The sequence below is a fragment of the Narcine bancroftii genome, chromosome 4 (assembly GCF_036971445.1).
Source record: "Narcine bancroftii isolate sNarBan1 chromosome 4, sNarBan1.hap1, whole genome shotgun sequence".
In the NCBI taxonomy this organism is placed as follows: domain Eukaryota; kingdom Metazoa; phylum Chordata; class Chondrichthyes; order Torpediniformes; family Narcinidae; genus Narcine; species Narcine bancroftii.
Window position 1 is genome coordinate 265,353,363 of NC_091472.1, and position 24,627 is coordinate 265,377,989.

At 37.8% G+C, this 24,627-nt stretch overlaps 1 protein-coding gene across 9 annotated transcripts in view; it reads right to left on the reverse strand.

Annotated features, from left to right (window-relative positions):
• The window catches only part of clasp1a (cytoplasmic linker associated protein 1a), a 235,470-nt gene that overhangs the window by 103,031 nt on the left and 107,812 nt on the right, over positions 1-24,627 (reverse strand). For all 9 annotated transcript variants that reach the window (XM_069934915.1, XM_069934911.1, XM_069934914.1 and 6 more), the window contains exons 20-21: positions 17,545-17,652; positions 9,332-9,499 (exon numbers count right to left, since the gene is read on the reverse strand). In XM_069934915.1, the coding sequence (XP_069791016.1) occupies positions 9,332-9,499; positions 17,545-17,652 (276 nt within the window). The remainder of the gene's footprint in view (positions 1-9,331; positions 9,500-17,544; positions 17,653-24,627) is intronic.

A 24,627-nucleotide genomic window follows, 5' to 3' on the forward strand; every position in this document is an offset into this window, starting at 1 on the left:
GCAACCAATACCATGACACCACTGATCAAGGCCACGAGGGACATTTTCCACACACTTTAGTTTCAACTCAATACTGATCAGCATTCTCCCACAAACTGTTTCAACCTTTTTCCAAGTTGATTCATCAATCACAAAATGAAAATCATATTTTCTTATTAGCATTTGAACCCTGGAATGTTCAGAGATGTGGTGGCACAGTTATTGCAATGCTATTCCAGCACCAGCAACCTGAGTGTCAGGAGTTTCCAAAGTTCTCCCTGCATCTGCATGGAATTCCTTGGATGCTCTGGTTTCCTCCCACCCTCAGAAAAAGGACTGTAGGTTAATTGGTGCATTTGAGCAGCATGGGCCCATGGGTCAGAAGGGCCTGTTACCATGCCATATGTTTAAATTTCAAATGCAACATGTCAAAAGACAGAATCTTGACTAATAAAGGTAACTGTACATCATACACCTTCTGATCACTAGGATTTTGTACAAAATAGAAGAAAAAAGCTAGTAAATCGTTGGGTTTCTGAACGGAATACAATTTGCTCTCTTTCAACCCATCTTTTAACATCGTTCCCTTACATAATGCTATGATTTCCAATCCATAATTTCACAGGACATACCCAATGTTTAGTTCAACCATGTTTGATTGCATACTGAAGAAAATTTACCCCATTTCACAAAATATTTAAAATGACAGAAAATGTCTAACTTTGTGCCATCTGCCTCAAGCTGTAGATGAGCGAAAAGTAGTACTAACTTCTAACTATTTGTAATTATAATAATGATAACTAAATTCTATTTTTACCGATCGTCTGAATTGCCAGCCACGTTTGTGTTAATTTCACAATGTCCCATCAGAACCCTAAAGTGTGGTTGAGTGACCAAAAAGTAATTTTCTGTTCTGATATACAAAATGCTTTGGATAGAACTGAAAACAAAAGATAATGTTTATCCTTTCAAATACGATCAGAGAAGTCGAACACAATATAATTATAATAAGTATGCACAAGTGAGCTTGCCATTCTCATATCTGCAATACATAAGCAGTGGTCATCTTTCAAAACAACTGGAATCTTCGTGCAAAAAAAAAGCAGAAAATATTTACTCAGCTATGCAGCCATCTATTCCAATTGTGCTGGAGTAGTGTTTGAAGTAGCACTGCTGTTAGATTTATAAAGAGCAGCATGCAAGGCAATGGGGAAAAGGGGCTGAATAAAAACTGTAAAGCCCAAAGAGCATTGTCTCCTGGTAGTATCCTAAAGAGGCCAAAGGGGAATCAAGGCAACAATTTTTATGCCTCTTGGTACTTACCAAGTGGTGCAAAGCCCCTAATAGGACTTGTATCTCGACTGCTCTCACGGCTCGTATCGCGGCTGCATCCCTGACTCATGCTGGGTCGAGGGATACGGCTGCTCCGTGCTAGCATGAGTTGGGAAGAGTGGTAAAAGTTTGAAGTTCAATAAGGCAGCATTTAACGAGAAAGATTCATATTATGAGTTGTACTAACGTTTAATATTTAATGATGCTTAATGATATGAAAAAGTTAAAAAAGAGTTCTGGGCTAGCATTCTTCTGTCACCAACCCCCAAATCATACAAAGAATCAGTTCTGAAGATGGAATGGATGAATATGGATAATTTTGTTAACTAGTGATAATCCATTCCTTTTCCCTTTTAAATATTAATATTTCTCAGTAATTTGTTCCATTCAGATTTTTTTTTAAATAGCAAAACATTACTGATGTTTGGAGAAATACAATCTCCTCCATAATGTTTAGGACAAAGATATTTTTTACCTTTATTTTCCCGTGCTCCACAATATGTAATCAAACAATTCACATGTGATTTAAGTGCACATTCCAGCATTTATTCAGGCTTATTTATATATATTTTGGTTTGACCGTGTAGAAATTACAGCACTTTCATACATAGTCCCTTCATTTCAGGGCAACATAACATGTGGGACATTTGGCTTCACTGGTGTTTGTGATTACTCAGGTATATTTAATTGTTTCATTGGTGCAGGTATAAGAGAGCTAGGCTTGCTTCTAAGCTTCTGATCACCTTTGTTATTTGCTATTTTTCAACACAAGGCCCAGAGTTGTGCCAATGAAAGGCAGAAGCCATTATGAGGCTTAAAAAACAAGAACAAAACAGTAAGAGACACTGACCAACCCTTAGGATTATCAGAATCAACTGCATGGAACATCATTAAGAAGAAAGAGCATTCTGGTGTGGATATGTCAATGACTACAGTCCACAGAAGACTTCAGAAACAGAAATTCAGAGGGGACACTGCAAATAAACAGGAATGCCAGATTACAGTTTGACAAGAAATATTTAAAAGAGGCTGCAGAATTCTGAAAAAAAAAGTCTGGTGGACAGATGAGACCAATTATCACCTGTACCAGAGTGATGGCAAGAGCAAAGTGTGGCGGCGTTAAGGAACTGCCCAAGATCCAAAGCATACCACCTGAACTGTGAAACATGGTGGTGGGGGTGCTTTGGCCTGGGCATGTATGGCTTCCATAGGTACTGGCACACCTATCTTCATTAACAATGCAACTTGCTGAGGTGTATAGAAACATCTTATCTGCTCAAATTTGAGCAAATGCCTCCAAACTCATTGGACATTGCTTCATCCTACAGCAAGACAATGATCCTAAACATTCTACTAAAGCAACAAAGAAGTTTTTCAAAACTAAAAACTGGAAAATGCTTGAATGGCCAAGTCAGTCACTCAATTGAGCATGCCTTTCATGTGCTGAAGAGAAATCTTAAGGGGACAAGCCTTTGAAATAAGCAGGAGCTAAAGATGGCTGCAGAAGTGGCATGGCAGAGGAGGTGTTCAGCACCTGGTGATGTCTATGAATCACAGACTTCAAGCAGTCATTACATGTAAGAGACGTGCAACAAAGTATTAAACATGACTAATATACATTCCATTACTATGAGCCAAATATTATGTGCCTTGAAATGAGGGACTATGTATAAAAGTGCTATAATCTTTACATGGTCAAATCAAAATGTATATAAATAATGTCTTTTTTTAAATATCTTATTTTGATTTTTATCAACAGCCCCAAAATTATCATCACAAATAGATAAAATATATGTTAATTAATCATTGATACTTTTACAAATATAAGCCCAATGCCCCTTCCCCCAAACAAAACTGAATGAGAAAGAAAAAGGATGGAAAAGAGAAAAGAAGGAAAAAGAGGAGCTGTCGAGATCTGGAATCCAAATCAAAAAAGCCCAATTATTTTTGTCTAAATCTTAATAAAGGGAAGAAAAATAAATAGAATAAATGTCTTATTTATTAAGTATTCAACCTACACTTTGTAGGTAATGTTCCCATACCTGCAGAAACGTGTTGTGCTTATTCCTTAAATTTTAAGTAATTTTCTGCAGGGGAATACAATTATGCATTTCAGAATTCCAACAGGCCATCTCCAAAAGAGAATCAGACTTCCAGGTAACACAATACATTTCCTCACTACTGCCTATGCAATTTTAAGAAACTCTAATTGGTACTTAGCCTCATTTTAGGTCTTATGTTCAAAATATTTCCCAAGAAAGATAATTTTAACTTGGTGGCAATTGTTTCCCAATAATCTGATTTAGTAAAACTCTTCAATTTTCCCAAAAGGGTTTCAATTTGGAATTTCTTCCTAGCACCTAAAGCATACAACAGAAAAATTAGAGTTTAATTTATATAATTTTTGTGGGGTAAGACAAAGCTGATGTAAAAAAAATTATATTGCACCAGTTTATATCTTAAATTAATTATATTAGTCATGGAATCATGACATAAAATTGACCACGTCTTATCATCAAGTCTGAGTCCCATCTTTGTTTTGATCTTGTAACTCTCGTTTAGGAGTGCCCAAGCAAAGAAAAGAATACACAACTGATCTGAATTTCTTTGTAGTTCCCTTTCGAATTAGAATCTCCATTTCACTGCACTCTGGTAACATCATGGTGGTCCTAATTGTTCTTTGAGAAAAGCTTAGTTTAAGGTAAGCGAAGATTTTATTATTATGAATATTACATTTATTTTTAATTGTTTGGATGTCATTAATTGCCCTTGTGCATAACAATCTTCTACGTGTCTGATCCCTTTATGAAACTAGGCATTCAGAATTAAGTTATCCACAGTAAAGGAATAAATGTGTTCTGAAACAAGGGCATTTTGGGGTTATCTTTTTTCCCTCATTCAAATTAAATTATTCAATTTATACCAAATATTTAAAATGTGTTTTATTAATAATGCTTCCTTTCTAGCGAAAATAGAGTTTTCAACCCATTTATATATAAATTCTTCTGCCACTCTCCCCGACTAAGTGCAGTTCAATTTTTACCCATGAAGGCTTGTCTCTTCCATCAAAGAGTGAAGTGACAAATTTCAGCTGGGCTGCCAAATAATAATATTTAAAGTTTGGAAGTTGTAATCCTCCCACATCATATTTCCAAGTTATTTTTTCCATGGAGATTCTAGCTAACTTACTTTTTCATAAAAACCTCCTAATTAATTTATTCAAATTTTGAAAGAATTTCTGTGGTTGTGGTATTGGAAGAGTCTGGAAAAGGTACAGTAAACGAGGAAATAGGTTCATTTTAATACAATTCACTCTACCAATCAACGTTATCCGGAGAGTTACCCATTTATTTAAATCCTCTTCAACTTTCCTAAGCATGGGAGGTAATTCAACTTTTACAAACTTTTAAAATCATTATTCACTTTAATCCCCAAATATTTGATCCCATTTATCAGCCATATAAATTGTGTATTTCTTTTGCAATCTCTATAAACTCCATCTGTTAAAGTTAAGATCTCACTTTTTGTTCCAATTTCTGTTATATCCAGAGACTTTCCCATAATATTCCAATTGCAAATACAGACTTTGTAGAGAAGTTATATGCTCCGTCAGATATATTAGTACATCGCTGGAAAAAAGACTGATTTTATGCTCATCTTGGTCCACTCTGAGCCCCGTTGAATGGTTTCAGCCAAAGGTTCTATGGCCAGTACAAAGAGTGCTGGTGATAGTGGACATCCTTGTCTACTAGAACCAGATAGTGGGAATTTTGATCATTGGTCAGAACCCTAGCCTTTGGCTCATTATAAAGAGCTCAAATCCAATTTATGAAATTGCCTTATACTCAACTTCCATGATTTTATCCTGTAAATGTGAAGATAGCAAAAATAAGTCTATTGTAGGCAACCGCTACAAAGAAACACACACACACACACAACACACACAACCACACACACACACACACACACACACACACACACACACACACACACACACACTCTGTGTGTTTTGTTTTGTATAAACACAAAAGTAAAGAAAAACGTACTTCCCCCTATAGGTGTTGAGAAAAAAATTGCAAAACACCACCCAAAATGTTATAGCAGGCTGTGGCTAGTGCACAGATGCACATCTAATGTGATGCAAACACTGAGCCCCTAAACCCCCCCCCCCCAGAAATTATAAATGCCCATAAATCATACTCTATATTTACAAGAGGAATAAATAGAGTACATCACAGCAATTATCTACTGATATAAATCCATTAAATTCTGTCAACTTTCAAGACCAGTAATTGATTTACAAAGTCAGTGGCACATTTTAGATGCATAAAATATCTATTTTCACCATTAAGAACCATAATTTTCAAAATAGCAGGATGACGTAAATTCATAGCTTCCCCTACCCCAATCCAATAAATTCTTTATGGGATTAAATTCCTGTCTTCTCCTTAAAAGTGATACATTGATATCTGGGTAAAAGAAAATCTTCTCTCATTCATGTAAAAGTGATGCTCCCTTTTCCTCTGGATGCCACTCTAAGAATTTTCTCACCATCTTGAAATCGTAGTCATTTAATTAATACTGAGCAGGGCTTTTGGCCTTGAGAAGAGGATGACATAGATGCGCTCTATTTTGATGTTATTTCCCATTTTATCTTGTCCCAGTGTTCTTGAGATCCAGCCTTGAAAAAAATGCTAATGCATCAGGACTTTCTATTCCTTCCTTGAGTCCTACAATCTTGACATTATTTCTTTTACTGTGGTTCTCTAAGGCATCAATTTTATCCCAAAGTTTAATTTTTTCTTGATCCCAAACATTAAAACTGGGGGTGTGGCATGATGGTGCATCAGCCAAAATGGCCAAGGCTGCAGGGAGACCCGCTCTCCTTCAGTCTAGTGATTCTGGGCTGATGGGGAAGGGCATCTGTGCCCACAGTCGGGCTGTGGGAGCCTTTATTTCAATGGAGGAAGAAGAGGACATCGCTAGAATGGAAGTGGAAGAGGAACAATACCAGATGGAAGAGGAAACAGTTATATTTTAGGGTAGGCAGACTTCTAAGTTGAAGTCTGATCCTCATCACTCAGATTTACCAAACATTAAGACTTCTATCGAAATTTGTGACTTCATCAATAACTTTACATTTTTCTTCTACAAAGTTGACTCATTCATTCAAAAATTCTATTGCACCTTCCATTTTTGTTATTATTGTCAAACTTTTTATTTGTATTCTTTTCTTTCTTATTTAAGGCTTTTAATACATCATCTATATTATGTCTGGACTTAACTTTTCTTGCCGCCTTCTTCTGTACCGTTGTACTGGCAGTTTCTGTTCCATCTTCCATTGTACTTGAGTCCATTGAGCTGAAATCTGAGTCTCCATCTGTGACGACTCATCTTACCTATCGAGTCCAGATTGTATTAGTCAAACCAATGGATCGTGCATCCACAGAGCCATGCGCATACGCAGTTGCTCAGAGGCCTCTCCAACATCCCATTCAGTCATAGGAGCCAGCGACGTCGCGACTCCAGTTGAGAGGTATGTTGAACTTTTTCTCCAGGCTTTTTAAATTGTAATAGGCCTTGTTCCGTTTGGCTTCTTTCTTTTGGCGCACTCCAGAGGCTGCCAGTCATGTCTTAATTTTCTTAGAACCCATCTTCAGGTAGGTTCAAATATCAAGTATTCTTGTAGAAAAAAATGATTTTAATCCATGCATACAAATAACCTTGAATAAAATCTGGAACGTGCACTTCAATTGCATGTGATTTTTAAAAAAAATTTCAATTTAAAACTGTGGAGCACAGGGGAAAAATAAACAAAAGAAATGTCTACCCCAAACATCATGGAGGGCACTGTATATTAAAGAGGGGTCAAAATTAAATGGCAATCAATGGAAAATTGATTTGTAGAATAATCAAAAAGCAAATGAAGGCAGTCGTACATTTGACCAAATTTAGTAGATTGAGCTTTTGAATATGGAAAATGAAATTATCAATACGTTTTGCCAACAAGTGGAGAGCTGCAGAAAAAACAAACTCCTCTTTCAAACAAGAGGTTAAAAAAAAAATGGAATTGCTGCTGTATTGAGAGTGTTGCTGCAGACCCAGGGAGTAGAGACACAGCACCCCTCTAAAGAGTTTCACTACCTGGTTCGACTGTTGACGGCTCCATACAGGTTTTCAAGAACTGTTACAAGAGCTGGTGGCGTTTTATTTAAAATCCTGCAACCCAGGAGTCCGCCCAAGATGCCAGTGCCAGTGTTTGGCCTCAAGGGGCTACAGACTCTGGAGTAGTGGGCTGGCACAGGACACCAGTAATGGGGCAAACTCCTCTGTTGATAAGGAGAAGCAGAGGAGATGACACCAAGGATAGTGATCAGTGTGGTGGATCAGCTAGGGGGTCTATGGGTGAAGGATACACTTAGGAGGAGATCTGTTGGATACTCACAGGCAGCTGGTGAGTCACATCAGACTGCAGGTTGTTGGAGACTGACTCGAGAAACAGATATCAGAAATGGAAATTTTGCTGAGGGCAAGAAGGGCTCCTAAAGGGCCCTGGGTGCTGAAGACTTCATCGTGTTGGGGGCTTGGCATTGGGCTCAGGTTGCTCATGGTTTAAACTAAACTGGAGTCTTGGGTGGCTGCAGGAACACTGGAGGTGAATCCACAGACACTCAGCAACTGAGGGTACTTTGTTTTGCTTCCGTTTCACTGACTGAGGGATGCAAGAAAAGAAGGCGGCAAGAAAAGAAGTCCAGACATAAGGGATGCTGGGCAAATACATATGGCAAATCTATGTCTGCCTTATGTAGACGAAAGGCATTTTCATGTAATATTACAAATTTGTTTTATGACATGACAGTAAATAGTATCTGTAAAAAAAATAAAAGGCCAGCACAGTTTTGGAGAGAGGGTAAATGAATGAAACACAAGTATGTGTTTTCAGTAAATGCTTAATCCTGATTTTTTTTTAAGATCATTGGGCACTGCTTTTCATATAATTATCCAGCAATGCTAAAAATAAAAAGAATTTATGAATTAAACAACTATTCCAAAGCTAATCATTTGTCAAAAATAGTTATACTTAGTTCAATAATCAGTATACTGATGAAAGCATTGGATGAAAAGAACTTTACTTGGAAATTTAAACAGCATCAAACTCCCCTTAGAAAGTAGAGAGCTCAATTGCATTATTTTATAGACTCTTAATACACTAGCATTGTCATTTTAGTTCCATATACTACAATTGCTCAACAAAACAGCCAACGCTGGATTAAAAAGAACTTCATGATATGATGGCATTATTATTTGGTTGAAAATAATATTTTATGATCAGCATAGGAAACAGGAAAAAGTAGAAATCTAACCACCATTCAACTATTTGTATGTAGATTTTAAAAAGCACTGAGAAACCCAAATACAGCTCAAAAGAGACCCTGCTTCCAAGAGTAGAAAAATCAATATTTCTTGTGTGTGTGTTACACACACACACACACACACACACACACACACACAAACTCTTCAACTAAAGCAGGGGGACTGGCCATGGAAACAAAAAGTTGATTTATTTACGAATTTCAATGTGCATTCAACATATTTTCACTCTGTCATCTAAACTTATATGTTAGGATTTATAATTTTAGACATAAGCACTGCACAGTAACAGGCCATTTCGGCCCACGAGTCCGTGCCACCCAATGTACACCCCATTAACCTACATCCCCGGTATGCTGTTGAATGGTGGGAGGAAACTAGTGTCCCTGGAGAAACCTACACAAACACGGGGAGAACGTACAAACATCATGGGATTCGAGCCCTGGTCCAGTCCCAATGAAATGAAAACAGTTTAATATATTACAAAACTCTTACTTATTTTCACATTGTTGCAATATTTTTACCAAGGGAAAAGGATGACAGCAAACATGTCCTCTCCTGACATTAGAACATCTCCCAAACAAGGGTAGACAATACATCCAATTTAGCAAGAAAATTACAAAAATTTGTGATCTTCATGATTTCTTACCTAACCCCAATCTGTTGGGGCTGGCTTCCCGACTGCATCCCTGACTGCGTGGGATCTTGCTGCGTTTCTCGGAGGCTTGTGGTGCAACTGAAACGCGTTGCGGTCCACTGCTCATGCCAGAGTAGGTGCTACACAGGAGCTTACCAGGTGAACTGGATCTACTTCCAGCTGCAATAAAAAGTCACACAAGGCCAGTTAGAAATGAAAAATAAATCTGTAACAGGCAAGTTGCAACACTGAGCATGGTTGGAGGATATTATTTAGCCAAAGTTAGGAATAGCTGCTTAACAAATCAGTCCTCAATAAACTGTTACCAAACATTCTTGGGGGAAAAAAAAGCTTGCATGTTATCCACTTTTGGTTATTGCAAACCCTGTAAAACACCGCATTGTGCTGATAGCTTTAATAATTAATATTTGTAGATTCACTTTGGTCAGGATACTTGTTTAATCTGTGCATACAATGGGACTTAAGAATTTAAAAAACAGTATTTATAATACAGTATTCAATTTCTACATTCATGGCCTCAGTGCAAACAAGAAGATACTATTCAGAGCCAGAGGTATAATTTTTTTTTCAGAACAAAGTGGTTTACAGGAACATTCATTGCTTTTGAAAATGTTACATATGTTAACACGACTTATGACAAATAGAAGCATTCATTTGATAACAGGTTAATTTACTCTTGCATGTGAAGAAGAACCTTACCGCCTGCAGGGTTAGCTGATCTGGATCCTTGGTGTGGAAGCAGGTAAAATGATAGGTACAAGTTTAATGGAATGATAGATATACAAAGGCTAAAAGAACTGTCAAGATATTTTTCAACTCATTTCTTAAGGTCTCACAGAAGTTCAGGTTAAATGCATTGTATTATGATGTTATCACTTCACGGTCTTTTCCTAGGAATTCATGCCTTCAATCTTTCCCAATTTTTGTCCCTGTAAGTTCTGTAAGATTCACAAATACTTTCATAAAATGGCCTATTTAGTGTACTACTAATACATGGCAGAGGTCGACAGCATCGAGTCCACGCTGCTGAAGATCCAGCTGCGCTGGGTGGGTCACGTCTCCAGAATGGAGGACCATCGCCTTCCCAAGATCGTGTTATATGGCGAGCTCTCCACTGGCCACCGTGACAGAGGTGCACCAAAGAAAAGGTACAAGGACTGCCTAAAGAAATCTCTTGGCGCCTGCCACATTGACCACCGCCAGTGGGCTGATATCGCCTCAAACCGTGCATCTTGGCGCCTCACAGTTTGGCGGGCAGCAACCTCCTTTGAAGAAGACCGCAGAGCCCACCTCACTGACAAAAGGCAAAGGAGGAAAAACCCAACACCCAACCCCAACCAACCAATTTTCCCTTGCAGCCGCTGCAACCGTGTCTGCCTGTCCCGCATCGGACTTGTCAGCCACAAACGAGCCGGCAGCTGACGTGGACTTTTACCCCCTCCATAAATCTTTGTCCGCGAAGCCAAGCCAAAGAATACCATTATGGAATAGATCCACCCAATCACATTCATCTTTAACCACTTAACCACATTTCCTTTGTAGTTGCTAATATTGCACTTTATAGTTTCCCAAGCTTATTTAAAATCATCCCTTAAATTTCTTGTTTTCACCCAAATCAAGTTTCTAGCTATGGCAGCACTGTGATTACAAAAATTGATTAGCAGTTGGGGGCTTGGACCATTGATCCAGAGGCAAAAGATTTCTGGATCATTGGCCTCTCGTTCAGGGAAGGTGGGACCTGTACTGACCAGCAGAATGGTTTTCATTCAAAATAGAGGAGACTAATATCCTTGAGGGAAAGTTTGCTAGTGCTGCTCCAGGAAGGTGGGGGAGGAGTGGTGGTTTAAATTAGTTTGGCAGGGGGATGGGAACCTTAATGAGAGGACAAAGAATGGAACAGATAGTGGAGCATTTGATGCAATGTGTCATTCTTTGTGAGGAAGGACAGACAATGGAGGAAGCATAAATGCAGTCAGTTGGAGGGCTTGAAATGTGTTTATTTCCATGAAAGTATTAGGAATAAGGGAGGTGAACTTTGAGCATGGATCAGTACCCTGAATTACAACGTTGTGACCGTTACAGAGACTTGGCAGCCTCAAGAACAGGGCTGGCTGACACAGGTACCAGGTTAAGGTGCATTAAAAGGGACAGGGTGGGACCTAAAAGAGGGGAGGAAATAACATTACAAATCAGGGATTGTATCACAGCTCTAAAAAGGGAGGACATGATGGAGGAATTGTCAACTGAGTCAATGTGGGTTGAATTATAAAAAGGGGTAGTCTATTGGTCCCCAAATAGCCTCAGGACACGGAGGAACAAATGAGAAGGCAGATTTTGGAATAGTGCAGAAATAACAGGGTTGTTATTATTGGAAGAGAAACACGATAGGATGCAGATGATTCCATTTCGGTGTTTTTGTTATTGGAGACTTTTTCCAAATATTGAGTGCATCTCCTTACTGGAAAAGGGATAGATGGGGTAGAATTCGTCAGGTGTATCCAAGGATTCCTGAGTTTGTGGACAAGTTGAAAAGAGGAGAGGTCATATGAATCTAGTACTGAATAATGAACCTGGTTAGGTGACAGAACACTAAGTAGGGGAGCATCTCAGTCAAAGTAACCACAATTCCTGGTCCTTCAGCATTGCTCTGGACAAGGATAAGAGTTGACAAACTGGTAAAGTGTTTAAATGGGGAAGGCTAATTACTATGGGATTAGGCAGGAACTGGGGAGAGTAAATTGGGAAAAGATGCTCTGAGGGAAAAGCACAGAAATAATGTGGAGGACTTTTGGGGACCACTTGTGTGTGTTTCTGGATAGGTTTGTGTCATTGAGATATGATTGTAGCATAAGGGAACTGTGGTTAACAAAATAGGTAAGGCAGCTCATTAAAAAGAAAGAAGTATTCAGAAGATTTAGGAAGCAAAAGGAAGGAAGGGCTCATGAGAATTACATGGTAGCCAGAAAGGACTTAGAAGAGCAAGAAGGGGACATGAGAAGGCCTTGGCAAAAAGAATTAAGGAAAAGCTGAAGTTGTTGTATGCATAGGTTAAGAACAAAACGATGACAAAAGTGAAGGTAGGGGTGCTTGAGGATAAAGAAGGGTGCATGTGCCTGGAGGCGGAGGAGGTCCGAAATGAATACTTTGCCTTAGTGTTCAGCAAAAAGAGAAATCTTAGTAAATGTGAGGTCAGTATAGAACAAGCTTATTTGCTGGAGCATGTTGAGGTTAAGAAAGGCAAAGTGCTGGATCTTCTTAAAAAGATAGACGCAATATACCCCAGGTTACTTCAGGAGGGGAGGGAAGAGTCTGCTGAGCTGTTGGCAATGATCTTTGTGTCCTCCTTGGGCACAGGTGAGTTATCAGAGGATTGGAGAATGGAAAATGAGGTCCTTTTGTTTAAAAAAAGGTCATAAGGAGAATGCTGGAAATTATAGACCAGAGAATCTTATATCTGTGGTGGGCAAACTATTGCTGATATTATTTACGAGCATTTAGAATAGTATTCTAAATACTATTCTAAATAGCATTTAGAATAGTCTTCACAGAGATAGTCAGCATGTCTTTGTGATGGGAAGGTCATGTCTCATGACCATAATTGAGTTTTATGAGGAATTGATGAAATAAGTGGTAAATTTGGTGAATGTGGATTTTAATAAAAGGCACTTGACAAAATTCCCCATGAGAAACTCGTTCAGAAAGTCATGAGGCATGGGATCCATGGAACCTTGGTTGTGTGGATTCAGAATTGGCTTGCCTGCAGAAAACTGAGGGTTAATAATGGAAGAAATGTATTCTCCCTGGAGGTCAGTGTCAAGAGAAGTTCCACAGGTATCTGTTCTTATAAACTACCTGGATGGGTCAGTAAATTTTCAGAACTCACAAAGGTTGAAGATGCTGTACAGGGGCTGTAGGTTGTTTAGGGATTTGGGCAGCATGGGCTTGTGGGCTGGTTGCCGTGTTGGATGCTTCAATTTAAATTTGTGGATAGTGTAGAATGGTGTCGAGGATTACACCAAGTTTACAGATGCAGAGTTTGGTGGAAAAGTGGCAGTTGGAGTTCAATTTTGACAAGTGTGAAGTGATGCATTCTGGAAGGTCAAATTTTAAGGCAGAATACATGATTAATGGCAGGATTCTTAACAGTGTGGAAGAACAGAGGGACCTTGGGGACTCAAATCCGTAGATCTCTCTCAAGGTTGCTGTGCAGGTTGATAGGATGGTTATGAAGGCAATGGAATGCTGGCCTTCATTAGTTGGAGGATTGAGATCAAGAGTCGTGAGGTAGCTCAAAAATCTCTGGTTAGATCACACTTGGAATGTTGTGTTCAGTTCTGGTTGCCTCATTACAGGAAGGATGTGGAAGCTATGGAGAGGGTGCAGAAAATTTACCAGGATGTTGCCTGGATTGGAGAACATGTCTTATGTGGCAAAGTTAACAGAGCTAGAGGTTTTATCTTTGGAGTGAAGAAGGATAAGAGAGCACTTTAATGAAAGGCATAGATATGGTGGACAGCAAGCACATTTATCCTGGGTGCGAGTAGCAAACATCAGAAGATATCTGTACAAGATGAGGGGAAGAAAGTTGAACACAGAGAGGCGGGTGGCCAAAATGAACTGCTGAGGCTGGAAGTGGAGGCTGGTACAAAAGCAACATTTAAAAGTCTCTTAGACAGGCAAGTGGATGCAAGGAAAATAGAGGTTGATGGGTTTGAGGTAAAATAGATAAGGTTTCGTTTGTTAAGTCTTTAGGTCACCATAACATTGAGGGCAAATAGCCTGTACTCTGCTGCAATGTTCTTAAGATTTTTAAGAAAGAGCAATAAAGAAGCTTCACATGAATGTCATGCATTCATGTATGATCTTCTAAAGATGGTTAAAAATATATTGGGATAATTCCAAAGTTAACTCGCCTGTAAGATGAAAATTAAAGACTAAAATTACCACACTTTTATTAGAATAGCAGTAATATGCGGGGTTTAATAAAAAAATAACTAAATTTTTGAAAGGAATACACACCAAAATACCCAGAAAGTGAAAATTCCTGCAAACAAAACATCAATGGTCAGCATGTGCAGAGTGGGTCAAAGGGTCCGTTGCTATGTTGTATAATTCTATGAATATAGATGAAGGATGGGACGGCCCATCCAACGTGAACTTGAAATGTACAACTAGAAAATTGGAGAATAAAAACCTTCAATCCTAAATCTACTTGATCCTCTAATCTGTCCATGCTCTGATTATATATCAAATTTTCCAGTCAAAACAAAAATCAGCAAGTAAATCTTTCACTGGGCCACAACAATCAAAGGCACAGCTCACAATTTATTCAAGGGAAGACTAATTTTCAAATTTCCCCTCAAGGGGGAAGAACTACACAGCACAATCCTTTAAAATGCTATTCAGTTGCATGACTCAGGAGCCACATTCAAAACTCACCATCAACAAAAAGAGCCACCTGATTAATGCATGCACCACTCACACCACCAAACTTGCACGCAATTATTTAAAAAAAACAATAAAGCCATGTCATATTAATCCACAGAATAAATTTTCAGTGCAATTTAAAGTAAATGTAACTAACTTGTTTCTTGCAAGCGTGGTCAGCAGATACAAGCATCCATAAGACTAAGGCATGAGATTGCTCAAAAAAGATGCCCCATTGATTTTTAACTGACATCTCAGTGTAGCAGTTTGCAAGAGAAAAGTTTAATTACTTTTCTCGATTATGATAAAATTTAATGTTCTCATACAAAAATTGGAGGTCTATAGAGCCAAAAGCTGTCAAGTGCAGCAGTCTGAATATGACTGGTTTAAAAGTGTATACTTAATACATCATCAACAGCAAGTTACACCTGCTTATGAAATTAATTTCTATTAAAGAATAAATTATTCCCACACAAAACACTTCCATGTTATCCACCCTGTCAAAAGCACCCGGGAGCTTGTGTGTTAATTACGTCACACCCCTCCCACCCAATTCTTCTAAATACCAATGGATACAAGTCTAGTGCATCCAATAGGACAACCCACGTGTTCTTGGTATTGGTCTGGTACACTGTCTCTGAAATGCTGCAACGAATTAATGTCTTTCCTCAAGGCAGTGAGTGCATTGTACTTCAGATGTGATCTTGCCAGTTAAAGAAAAATATTGCGGACATATTCCTCTAGCTTTCCTTTTTATTTGTTAAAATTTGCTACTATATATTACCCTTCTGTAAGCCACCTAGATCTCTCCATCTCAAAGCTCTGCAATCGCTCACCATAAGCAAAATGTCTCATTTTTGTGTAAATTCAGCAATTGCATATTTTCCTACAATTGTCAGATCATTCACCATGATTTAAGTTCCTTTGTATCCTCACATCCTCTCCATAGCTTGCTTTCCTATCTGTCTTCACGTCATCAGCAGATTTAATAACCATACATTCAGTGCCTTTACTCAAGCCTGAGGTGCTTAACTCATTACATTTGCTTTCATTCAGTTTCCTGTTCTTCATAGGTGTATATTATTCTCAACATTAAGAGCACTTACCATGGGTAGAACCATCAAATCAAGTACACTACATCAGTGGCTCTTTATCTCTTTATATACTTGTATCCTCAAAGAGCTCTCGTAAATGTGTTCAGTATGCTTTCATTAAATAACACTGATAAATAATGCCATGCTCTTATAAGTGCTCTGTTAGCATTTTAAAAATAGATTTTGTCATTTTCTCATCAACTAGCAGCTAGCTAATAAGCTTGTAGTTCCCTGTTGGCTCTCATCATAACTTGAAGAGTTATATTTGTGTTTCCTTAGCTGTTGACAGAGATCCTTCCAGAAACATTTAATTTTGGAAGAATGCATTGCATCTCTGCAGCCATCTCTTGCACCCCTCTTATGAAGACTTCACGTTAATGGGAGTTAGCCCACGGTCCGAATAACGTTTCGCTGAAGCTCCTCACTTTTATTCTGTACTATGTTGCCATGCTTTTAATGAATTCAACAGGAAAAACAAATATTAAAAGCATTTAATTTTCTTTTTTCTTTATTAATTTCAGTTTTAATATTTAACAAACCACCCTTTATATCACTTGCTGTATTTTTTCTATTTCTTATTAAATTAATTTCTCCATTTTCATCTTTTTTCAATTGCCCTTATTAGTCCCTCAAATTGTTCCAATCCTCAGGTTTACTCTTGTTCTTAACTTCAAAAATCTTTCCTTCTAATCTCGTGCCATCTTTAGCTTCTTTGGTTATTCTTGATAATTGACTGCACATAATCACATTTTCCATTAAAGTTCATATTTCCCTAGTAAAAACCATAATGGTTCAGAATTTAAATATTTCAACTCTATTTTTATTCACCAGCATATCCTTTAATCTAATTTTTACTCTATCTGGGTCAAGTCACACCCTTATCTACGTAATTACCTTAAAGTTTACAACTCTGGTTTCTGACTTTGTCATTCTCAAACTGAAGGCAAAATGTCACAAAATTATGATCATTCCTCCAAAGAATATTCTTAACAGTGGAAGTTACTAATTAATCATAGCTAGGGGGTGATAAACGTGTGGAAAATGTTGCCACAGGTGGATGTTGAGGTTGTGTCATTGGGTGTATTTAAGGGAGAGATTGATAGGTTTTTGATGAGTTAAGGCATGAACAGTTACAGGGAGAATGCCAGGCAGTGGGACTAAGTGGGAAAATGGATCAGCTCATGATTAAATAGCAGGGAAGACTTGTTGGCTGAATAGCCCATTTCTGCTCCTGTAACACATGCCTACATCAAAAATCACATGCTCCTATATTGGAACTGCAATTTATTTTTCTAAGAAGCACCATGAACTTCCCCAAAACCATTTTTGACGATTTGATTTACCCAGAAATTTCTTACTAGTCACACAAGTGCTGTGTTAACCATGTTAAATGCACCCATTATTTCTTAAGTGATACTCTGTCAGCAGCTTTTGTTAGGGATCTACAGACTATCTACAGAATTGGTATGTTTCCTACCTCTGCTTCTCATTATCACCAAAATGTCTTATACTTACTGATCTCTAACCAAGGGTCCTTTTTTCCAACTATTATTTCAGAGCAACTCCATGTGCATTTTTTTTCCATTTTGCCAATCTTTCAGAAACATCAAGGCTTCCTGTGTACTAACAGATTAAGAATGCAATGCAGAAATATATTTCTTGCAAGAAATTTATTCCACTTACGTTGGGACTGAGAAACTACTTTAGCTCGGCTACGGCCTCTGGTATCAGCAGGTGTGCTGGCAACACTGGTGGCACTCCCGGAACTCTGGCGTCTGGAGCGCACTCGACCTGTATACGTACACAAATATATTAAGTAAATTCTGTTCTACACAAAAAAACTCAAACTCACAATATCTTTCAAGCCATTCACACATCACTTATATATTTCAACAAATTAGAAATGGTGCACAAAACAGCAATGTTGGATAATACAGCATAATCTAGACTTTTAAAGCAACAATTAATACTCAATTTGCAAATAATAACCAACTCATTAGTTGCCCCGTATTTATTCTGAGATCAAGTAGAGATAGTAAAATAAGTGTACATTCTGTTCAAATGCAGAAGGTCCAACACACGTAAAATTGATTCCATAAATTCTAGTATCAGTTAGCACAGTTCATGTAATAATGGCACAAAATACAAAACTTTCCCCAATATCTCCCCCCCCTAACCCCATCCAGGGCCATAAACAGACCTTCCTGGTGAGGCAGAGAAATAGACTGCACATCATCAAACCTAATCAACTGGATCCCATGTACTCTGTGTAACCTCCTCCACATCACAGATTGAGTGATTGTTTCTTCGAACACCTATACTCTTTTTGTGGGTCTAAGTTTCAGCTTCCTGTAGTCGGGAATTTCATTTTCCCCAAATCATTTGTAGAACATTACATCTGTCCTTAACCTCATCTATTGTCAGGGTGAAGTTCAACATAAATTTGAGGAACATCACATCATAATCCTGGACAGCCTTAAACATAATGATATGAACATTGGTTTTTCCAACTTTAGGTAATCCTCCATTTAGTTTTTTTGTTTCCATCTCTTTGTTACCCAATCCTGTACTTTTTATCTCTCTAACTTTTCTTCCACTCCCTGCCCTCTTATTTGTGATCTCTGCCAAAACTTGTCTCCACTGCCTTTTCTCCAGACCTGAAACATTGGCAGACCATTTTTACCCTGGATACTAATACTGTCTGACCCGCTGAGTTCCTCCCACAGTTCTTTCTTTACTGCAATTCATAATAAAATTGTCTAAAAAGTTATGAGCTGTGCATTTAGTTGGGATTAAGAGTGAACATTTATGACAATACAATGTTAATAACCTATAAATACTGGAAGTCAAAGTAACAAGAATGAGAAATTATTTGCTTTCTAAACCAGTTTAGAATGCGAACAGACAGAAACTGATTTCCAATGTACTCAGTAACAGAAATATTGTTGTATTACTATAAACAAAACCATGATCTAACACAATCTGTTGTTGGAAATTTATTAAATGAATTTGTTCAGTAAGCTTTAAACATATCAACTCTGAGAATCAATTGTATATCTGAAGTCAGTAAGTAAAAATTTGATTTTACTTTAATCCATTACTGAAGTATTACTATCTAATACACAATCAACAGTTTTTCCTTGAATTACAAGTGATGCAATTCAAGAAAACATTGTTTCAAGAAACTTCATTACATAATATGGCTGCACAAACCAAATTACGAGAATTTTGGACTTGTACCATGGAGAGCAAATTATGGAAAAAAAAATTGTAACTTGAAATCAAATAGACATTATAATGAAACTTTGAAAATATAAATGTTTGTTAATTGAGGAACTAGTACAAGGACATGTACCTAGTGCAAGAGTAAAATGAATATAGCACACTGTACAAGCCAAAGTGAACAAAAATGATCACATTCAGAACAAAGTTAAAAGTTAAAGATCAATTAAATCTTAGTCAACCATAAAACAAAATTTGCACTTTCACTTTGAATTGTGAAATCAGAAGTAATTTGATGAATAAGAAGTACAGTGGAAAAAATAAATCAGAAAGGAATATGGATTTAATTGTTAAACAAATGTAAAGGATGCAAAGTCTGATCAAGTCTCTCCTTCCCACTAGATAATGCAAATATTTTGCCTATCCATCAAAGAAATGGAATTCCTGGGAAAGATAAAATGAGTGCGAAAAAAGTAAACAATTTCAACAATAACTGGAAACTCCTCAGATTCAAGAACATAAACAGGCAAAGCAGATGGCACATCTTGCGACAGATCAGGGTGGCCAAACCATAGCTCATGAGCCATATGCAGCTCCTTGACATAAAATGTTCTGCTCGCGGAAATGTGTTGGCTGAGACAGCAATCGTACAAGCTGGTGCTCACAATAATAGTTTTAGTGATTGCTTGATTGTTGAGCCTCTCAAACATGTGGTTTACAAGTTCAGCCACCCCTGCGATGGCCAGGCCTACTTTTATTAAACATCCCTAATTTCCAGGAGTAAAACAAACTCCCAGTGTTCCAGGGTATGCCTCAGCAATACAAAAGGAATAACAATAATCTAAGTCAAGATTACACGATGAGGAGAGACACGCAGCTGGGTTTTGTCTCTCCTTCTGCTGTCATTTTAGATTCTCTTTCATAAAAGGGCAATAGAATATCCAAACCTAACATATTCATTAGTAACCTGTTAAAAAGGCAATAACAATATCCAAACATATAACAATGAAATCTGATTATACAGTATATCGATTGGATATGACAAGCTCACACACAACTCCACTGCACACCAAGACTTTAAAAAGTTAATTGCTAGATCACTGATATTCTAAAGCACTGAAGTGGACAACAGTATTGTCCTTGTTGCACTTCACTGCAACTTCAAATACTCAGGAGGTCCAAATCATGGCAAGATCACTGTTGAATGCAAAATGTTTACATTCTTTTAATCTTTATGAATTTTATGGGCTACAAAAGAACTTTTCAAATTGCTCTGTACACATGTTCCCTCCTCAGTTTCTGGTCAATCCTGACTAAAGGGTATATAAAAACGTGTCAAAAGTGGATTTCTATTTGCAATATCAGTTCTGGAATTGTAAAAATAAATTAATTGAATTTTTAAAACTTCAAGCTCACTAAAACACAAAAGTGCTGGAGAACCTCAAACAGATCATGCAATGTCTATAGGAAGCAAAGAGATATAGCCAATGTTTTGGGCTTGAGCCCTTTGTCAAGGTATCAGCAACAACCTTGCACTCAATGTCAGCAAAACCAAGGAGATGATTGTGAACTTCAGGAGGAAGTCAGGGGAACATGACCCAGTCCTCATCGAGGGCTCAGTAGTGGAGAGAATCAAGAATTTCAAATTCTTGGGTGTCAACATCTCCGAGGATCTGTCCTGGAGCCTCCATGTTGATGCAATCACAAAGAAGGCTTGCCAGTGGCTATCCTTTGTGAGATGTCTGAAGAGATTCGGTATTTCCTCAAAGACTCTCGTAAACTTCTACAAGTGTACCGTGGAAAGCATTTTGGATTATTGTATCACTGCCTGGTATGGAGGCACCAACTCTCAAGAATAACTCGAGGCTTGTTAACTCGACCTCTGATATCACAGGGACCAGACTTCATTCTATTAAGAAGACCTGCATGAGGCAATGTCTTAAAAACGGCTTCAATACTCAAAGATCCCTAACACCCAAGTCGTGCCCTCTTCACTCTGCTACTATTGGGTAAAAGGACGAGTCTAAAGACGAGCACTCAACAGCACAATGACAGCTTCTTTCCCACTGCCATCAGATTCCTGAATAATCAATGAACCAAAAACACTGCCTTACTTTTCATGCACGATTACTTTTAATAGTAATGTTGTAAGATGGTTGCAATATGAATGTTTGCATTATGATGCTGTTGCAAAACACCAAATTTCATGACTCGTTCATGACAATAAATTCCGATTCTGAAAGCAGGTAGGTGCCAGAATAAAAAGGTGGGGGGGGGGGGGGGAGGAACAGGAAATGGACAGGAGAGGAACTCAGGCCAACAGACAAGAGTGGGGTAGCTCTCTGAATGGAGAGGGAATAGGATGGGGACCTTAAGGAGAGGAGTGGAAGGGGGGGGGGGGGGGGGGGGGAGAGAACGAAATTTGTGGATGTTGTCTGTTTGGCACTGCATGATGCATTGCACAGAAATGTAGGTGTGAGAATGGGTGTGGAATTGAAATGGTTGGCCACTGGCAGGTGCCTAATGAATCAATATCCTAATCTACTTCCATTTTCTCCCATGTTGAGGAAGCCATGAGAAGACTGTTGATCAAAAAACTTGAATGGAAACATCCAACCTTTTCCTTAAGTGTTGCCTGATCTGTTGAGTGCTTCCAACAATTTTTTAAATTTCAGATTTCTTGTATTTACAGTTTTGATTTTGGTTTTCATTCTAAGCAGTGATGTATGCAACGAGGATTACTTACATGAATAATAGTCATTTGGCTCAGGCACCATGTAATTATTGTTACTTGTGAAACCACACTGCAGCATAATTGAAAGATGGTTAATATGAAATTTTAGAAATTTATAATAGTACAATGCGATCTTCAAGAGGGAGCCAATTTCAAGGATTGTACCGACAACACTGTGCAAAAGACAGAATGGCTTGCTTTAATTATCACAGTTTTCAGCGACTAACCAGACGCTTCCAATTTTAAAAGGCCATAAAAATTGTATATCGGTCTGAAAGGCTTTTGGAAGTTCAACCATGTTTAACAAACAACCCTTCAAACTACTTGGGCCTATTTCATTGGAAATAATGTAAAAGTTCATTTTAATATATTTTCAATCCATACTCATCAACATTCTTCCAGAAAGTCAGAATAAACAAAACTGATACAAAATGTTTTATTCCGTGTCTTGACCATCTATACCAAATAACACATCTTGAACTAACCTCCTATTCCACCTGGGCACCCTGCAATCAGATGGCATTTCTCTGGTCTCCGTTAAGCACCCCTCCATACCCACTGTTTCTCTCACTCCCTGCCCCCTTTCCTCCAGCTCTGCATTCACAGAGCTAACACCCTCTCTTATGAATTTTTAGCTTTTCTCTCCTGCCATCCTATCCACTTCTACCTATGGTCTCCTGGGAGTTGGCCTATCTTCCTCAGGCAAGAGCCTGCATTTTTGCTCACACCTTGAAAGGGCTCAGGCTCAAAATATTGGTTATATCTTTGCTTCCCATGCGGAATCTACTCAGTTCATCAACATTTTTGTGTACTTACTACAATTACAATATCTGCAGACTTTCCTGTTTCACTTCCACAAAGGTTCTTTACCACATATCGATTTAAACGGAAACATGCTTGAAGCTCCTCTTAAACTGTTTTCTAATTTAATTATATTATGCAGACAACCAGCTCGCAACTGCATGCATTCCACCAATTACAGATTTGAAGCTGGAGCATGTTAGATTAACTACAAAGCAATACAAACCTTCATTGCTAGTTACATAAAGCGATTCATCAAAAGAATATTAGGACTCCCCATTTGCCTTTGCATATCAATGCACCACAGAAATAAAGTATATACAGCCATAAGGTCAGCAATTAATACAAATTTATTTTCAATCAGCAAATGAATATTGGCACACGGAACAGGATGCCTTCATTACACATCCTAAAGCTCACAAGTGCAAACTCTGCACGACTCTTACCATCTTTCATTGTCGAAGTACCTTAAATGAAGTAAACAATTGAAATTGTATGTTATGCTGGAAAATAAGTTATCTTAAAGTTAAATATAGAAAAGGAAACAAGACACAAATATAAAATGATTGTCATGGTCAGACACAATTAGAAATCTGACTTCTTTAAAAATGTACAGTAAAACCCTCTCCCCCAAACCCGGTTGGTATCCAGCGCCTATTGGGATTGTGAGATGTTGGATAAGCATATTTGCCTATTGCATGAGGATTGGCTAACTAACCACTAGGGGGCACCAATTTTACACTTTTGGATTTTTTACCTATTTATTTTCCTCGATATTTTTACCAGTTGCTTGAATTCCAAATAATTCTACTGTACATCTAAAATATGATACCTTGAATTAAAAAAAAAATCATATTTGCTTGAATAGAGCAGAAAACATAACATTGTGTTTTCTACTCATTCTTTTCATTTTCCTTTCAATTGTATTCATACAATATCCAATAATCCAGAGCCAGTTGAGCTAAAATAATATGCTTGCTGGAAGGAGGTATGGAATTATTTGACATGGCTCTCAACTAACATTGTATGAATGTTGTCAGCCTGAAGGACCCACACTTTTTAGTTTAGCACAGATTTCATCTCAGATTCTGATGGTTGCCTTACAATTTGAGAAAAGCAAACAACATTCCGAACTCAGCAATAAGCTTAAAAAAATCAGCATCAACTTTGACAAAAGCTTCATCTGATCAATGGTCATGAAGAATTTACTTGTAGATTCACCACTGCTCATTTGAAGTATTTAAAATATTTGGAATATCACAATAGTTATCATCAGCCATGAGAATTTCATTTGGAACAGGCAACCTGATTCAAAACAAGGAATTGCTTGGCCATCTAAAACTATTTTGTCATCAATTATCACAAAGGTCAACGCATTTTATTTTGAAAGTCGAAACACTGCAATATGAATGTAATGCATCCAGACTGTAGACAAAAAAGTGGTTAACACTGTCATTTATAGCTGAGGAAATATATATATATTATGTTCATACATATATATATTGCATTACCATGCAACATTCATGCGAGGTACCAATTATAGTCACAGATGAAAACCACTAAAAGAATTGTGTTGTCACAGATACCAGCCAGAATACACAAAATGGGACAGACAGCTGGTAACAGAAAACAAGCTGCTTACCCTCAGCTTTAGTGGATGTGCCATCTTTCAGCAAAAGAAAATAGGGAAGGGAGGACAGGGAAATGTTAGTATGATTAGCAAATATGGGCTTGCTAATTTATCTATAGTAAACAAAAGAATCCAATGGAGCGGTAATACTATTTGAAAATGCAAAAGGCACGGTGTGGGCACTAATAGAAAAAAACAGCAGTGTTGTTCTTCTAATGGGAAACAAATCAGCATTGTTCCTTAACAGAATATTATACTATAAAGTAGCCATAATGAGGACTTCCTTAAAATATTTTGCAATTAAAAATTCAGAAATAAACTCATGACAAATAAACCATCTGTTGACGAACTTCTTTCACAATAAAAGTGGAACACAAAC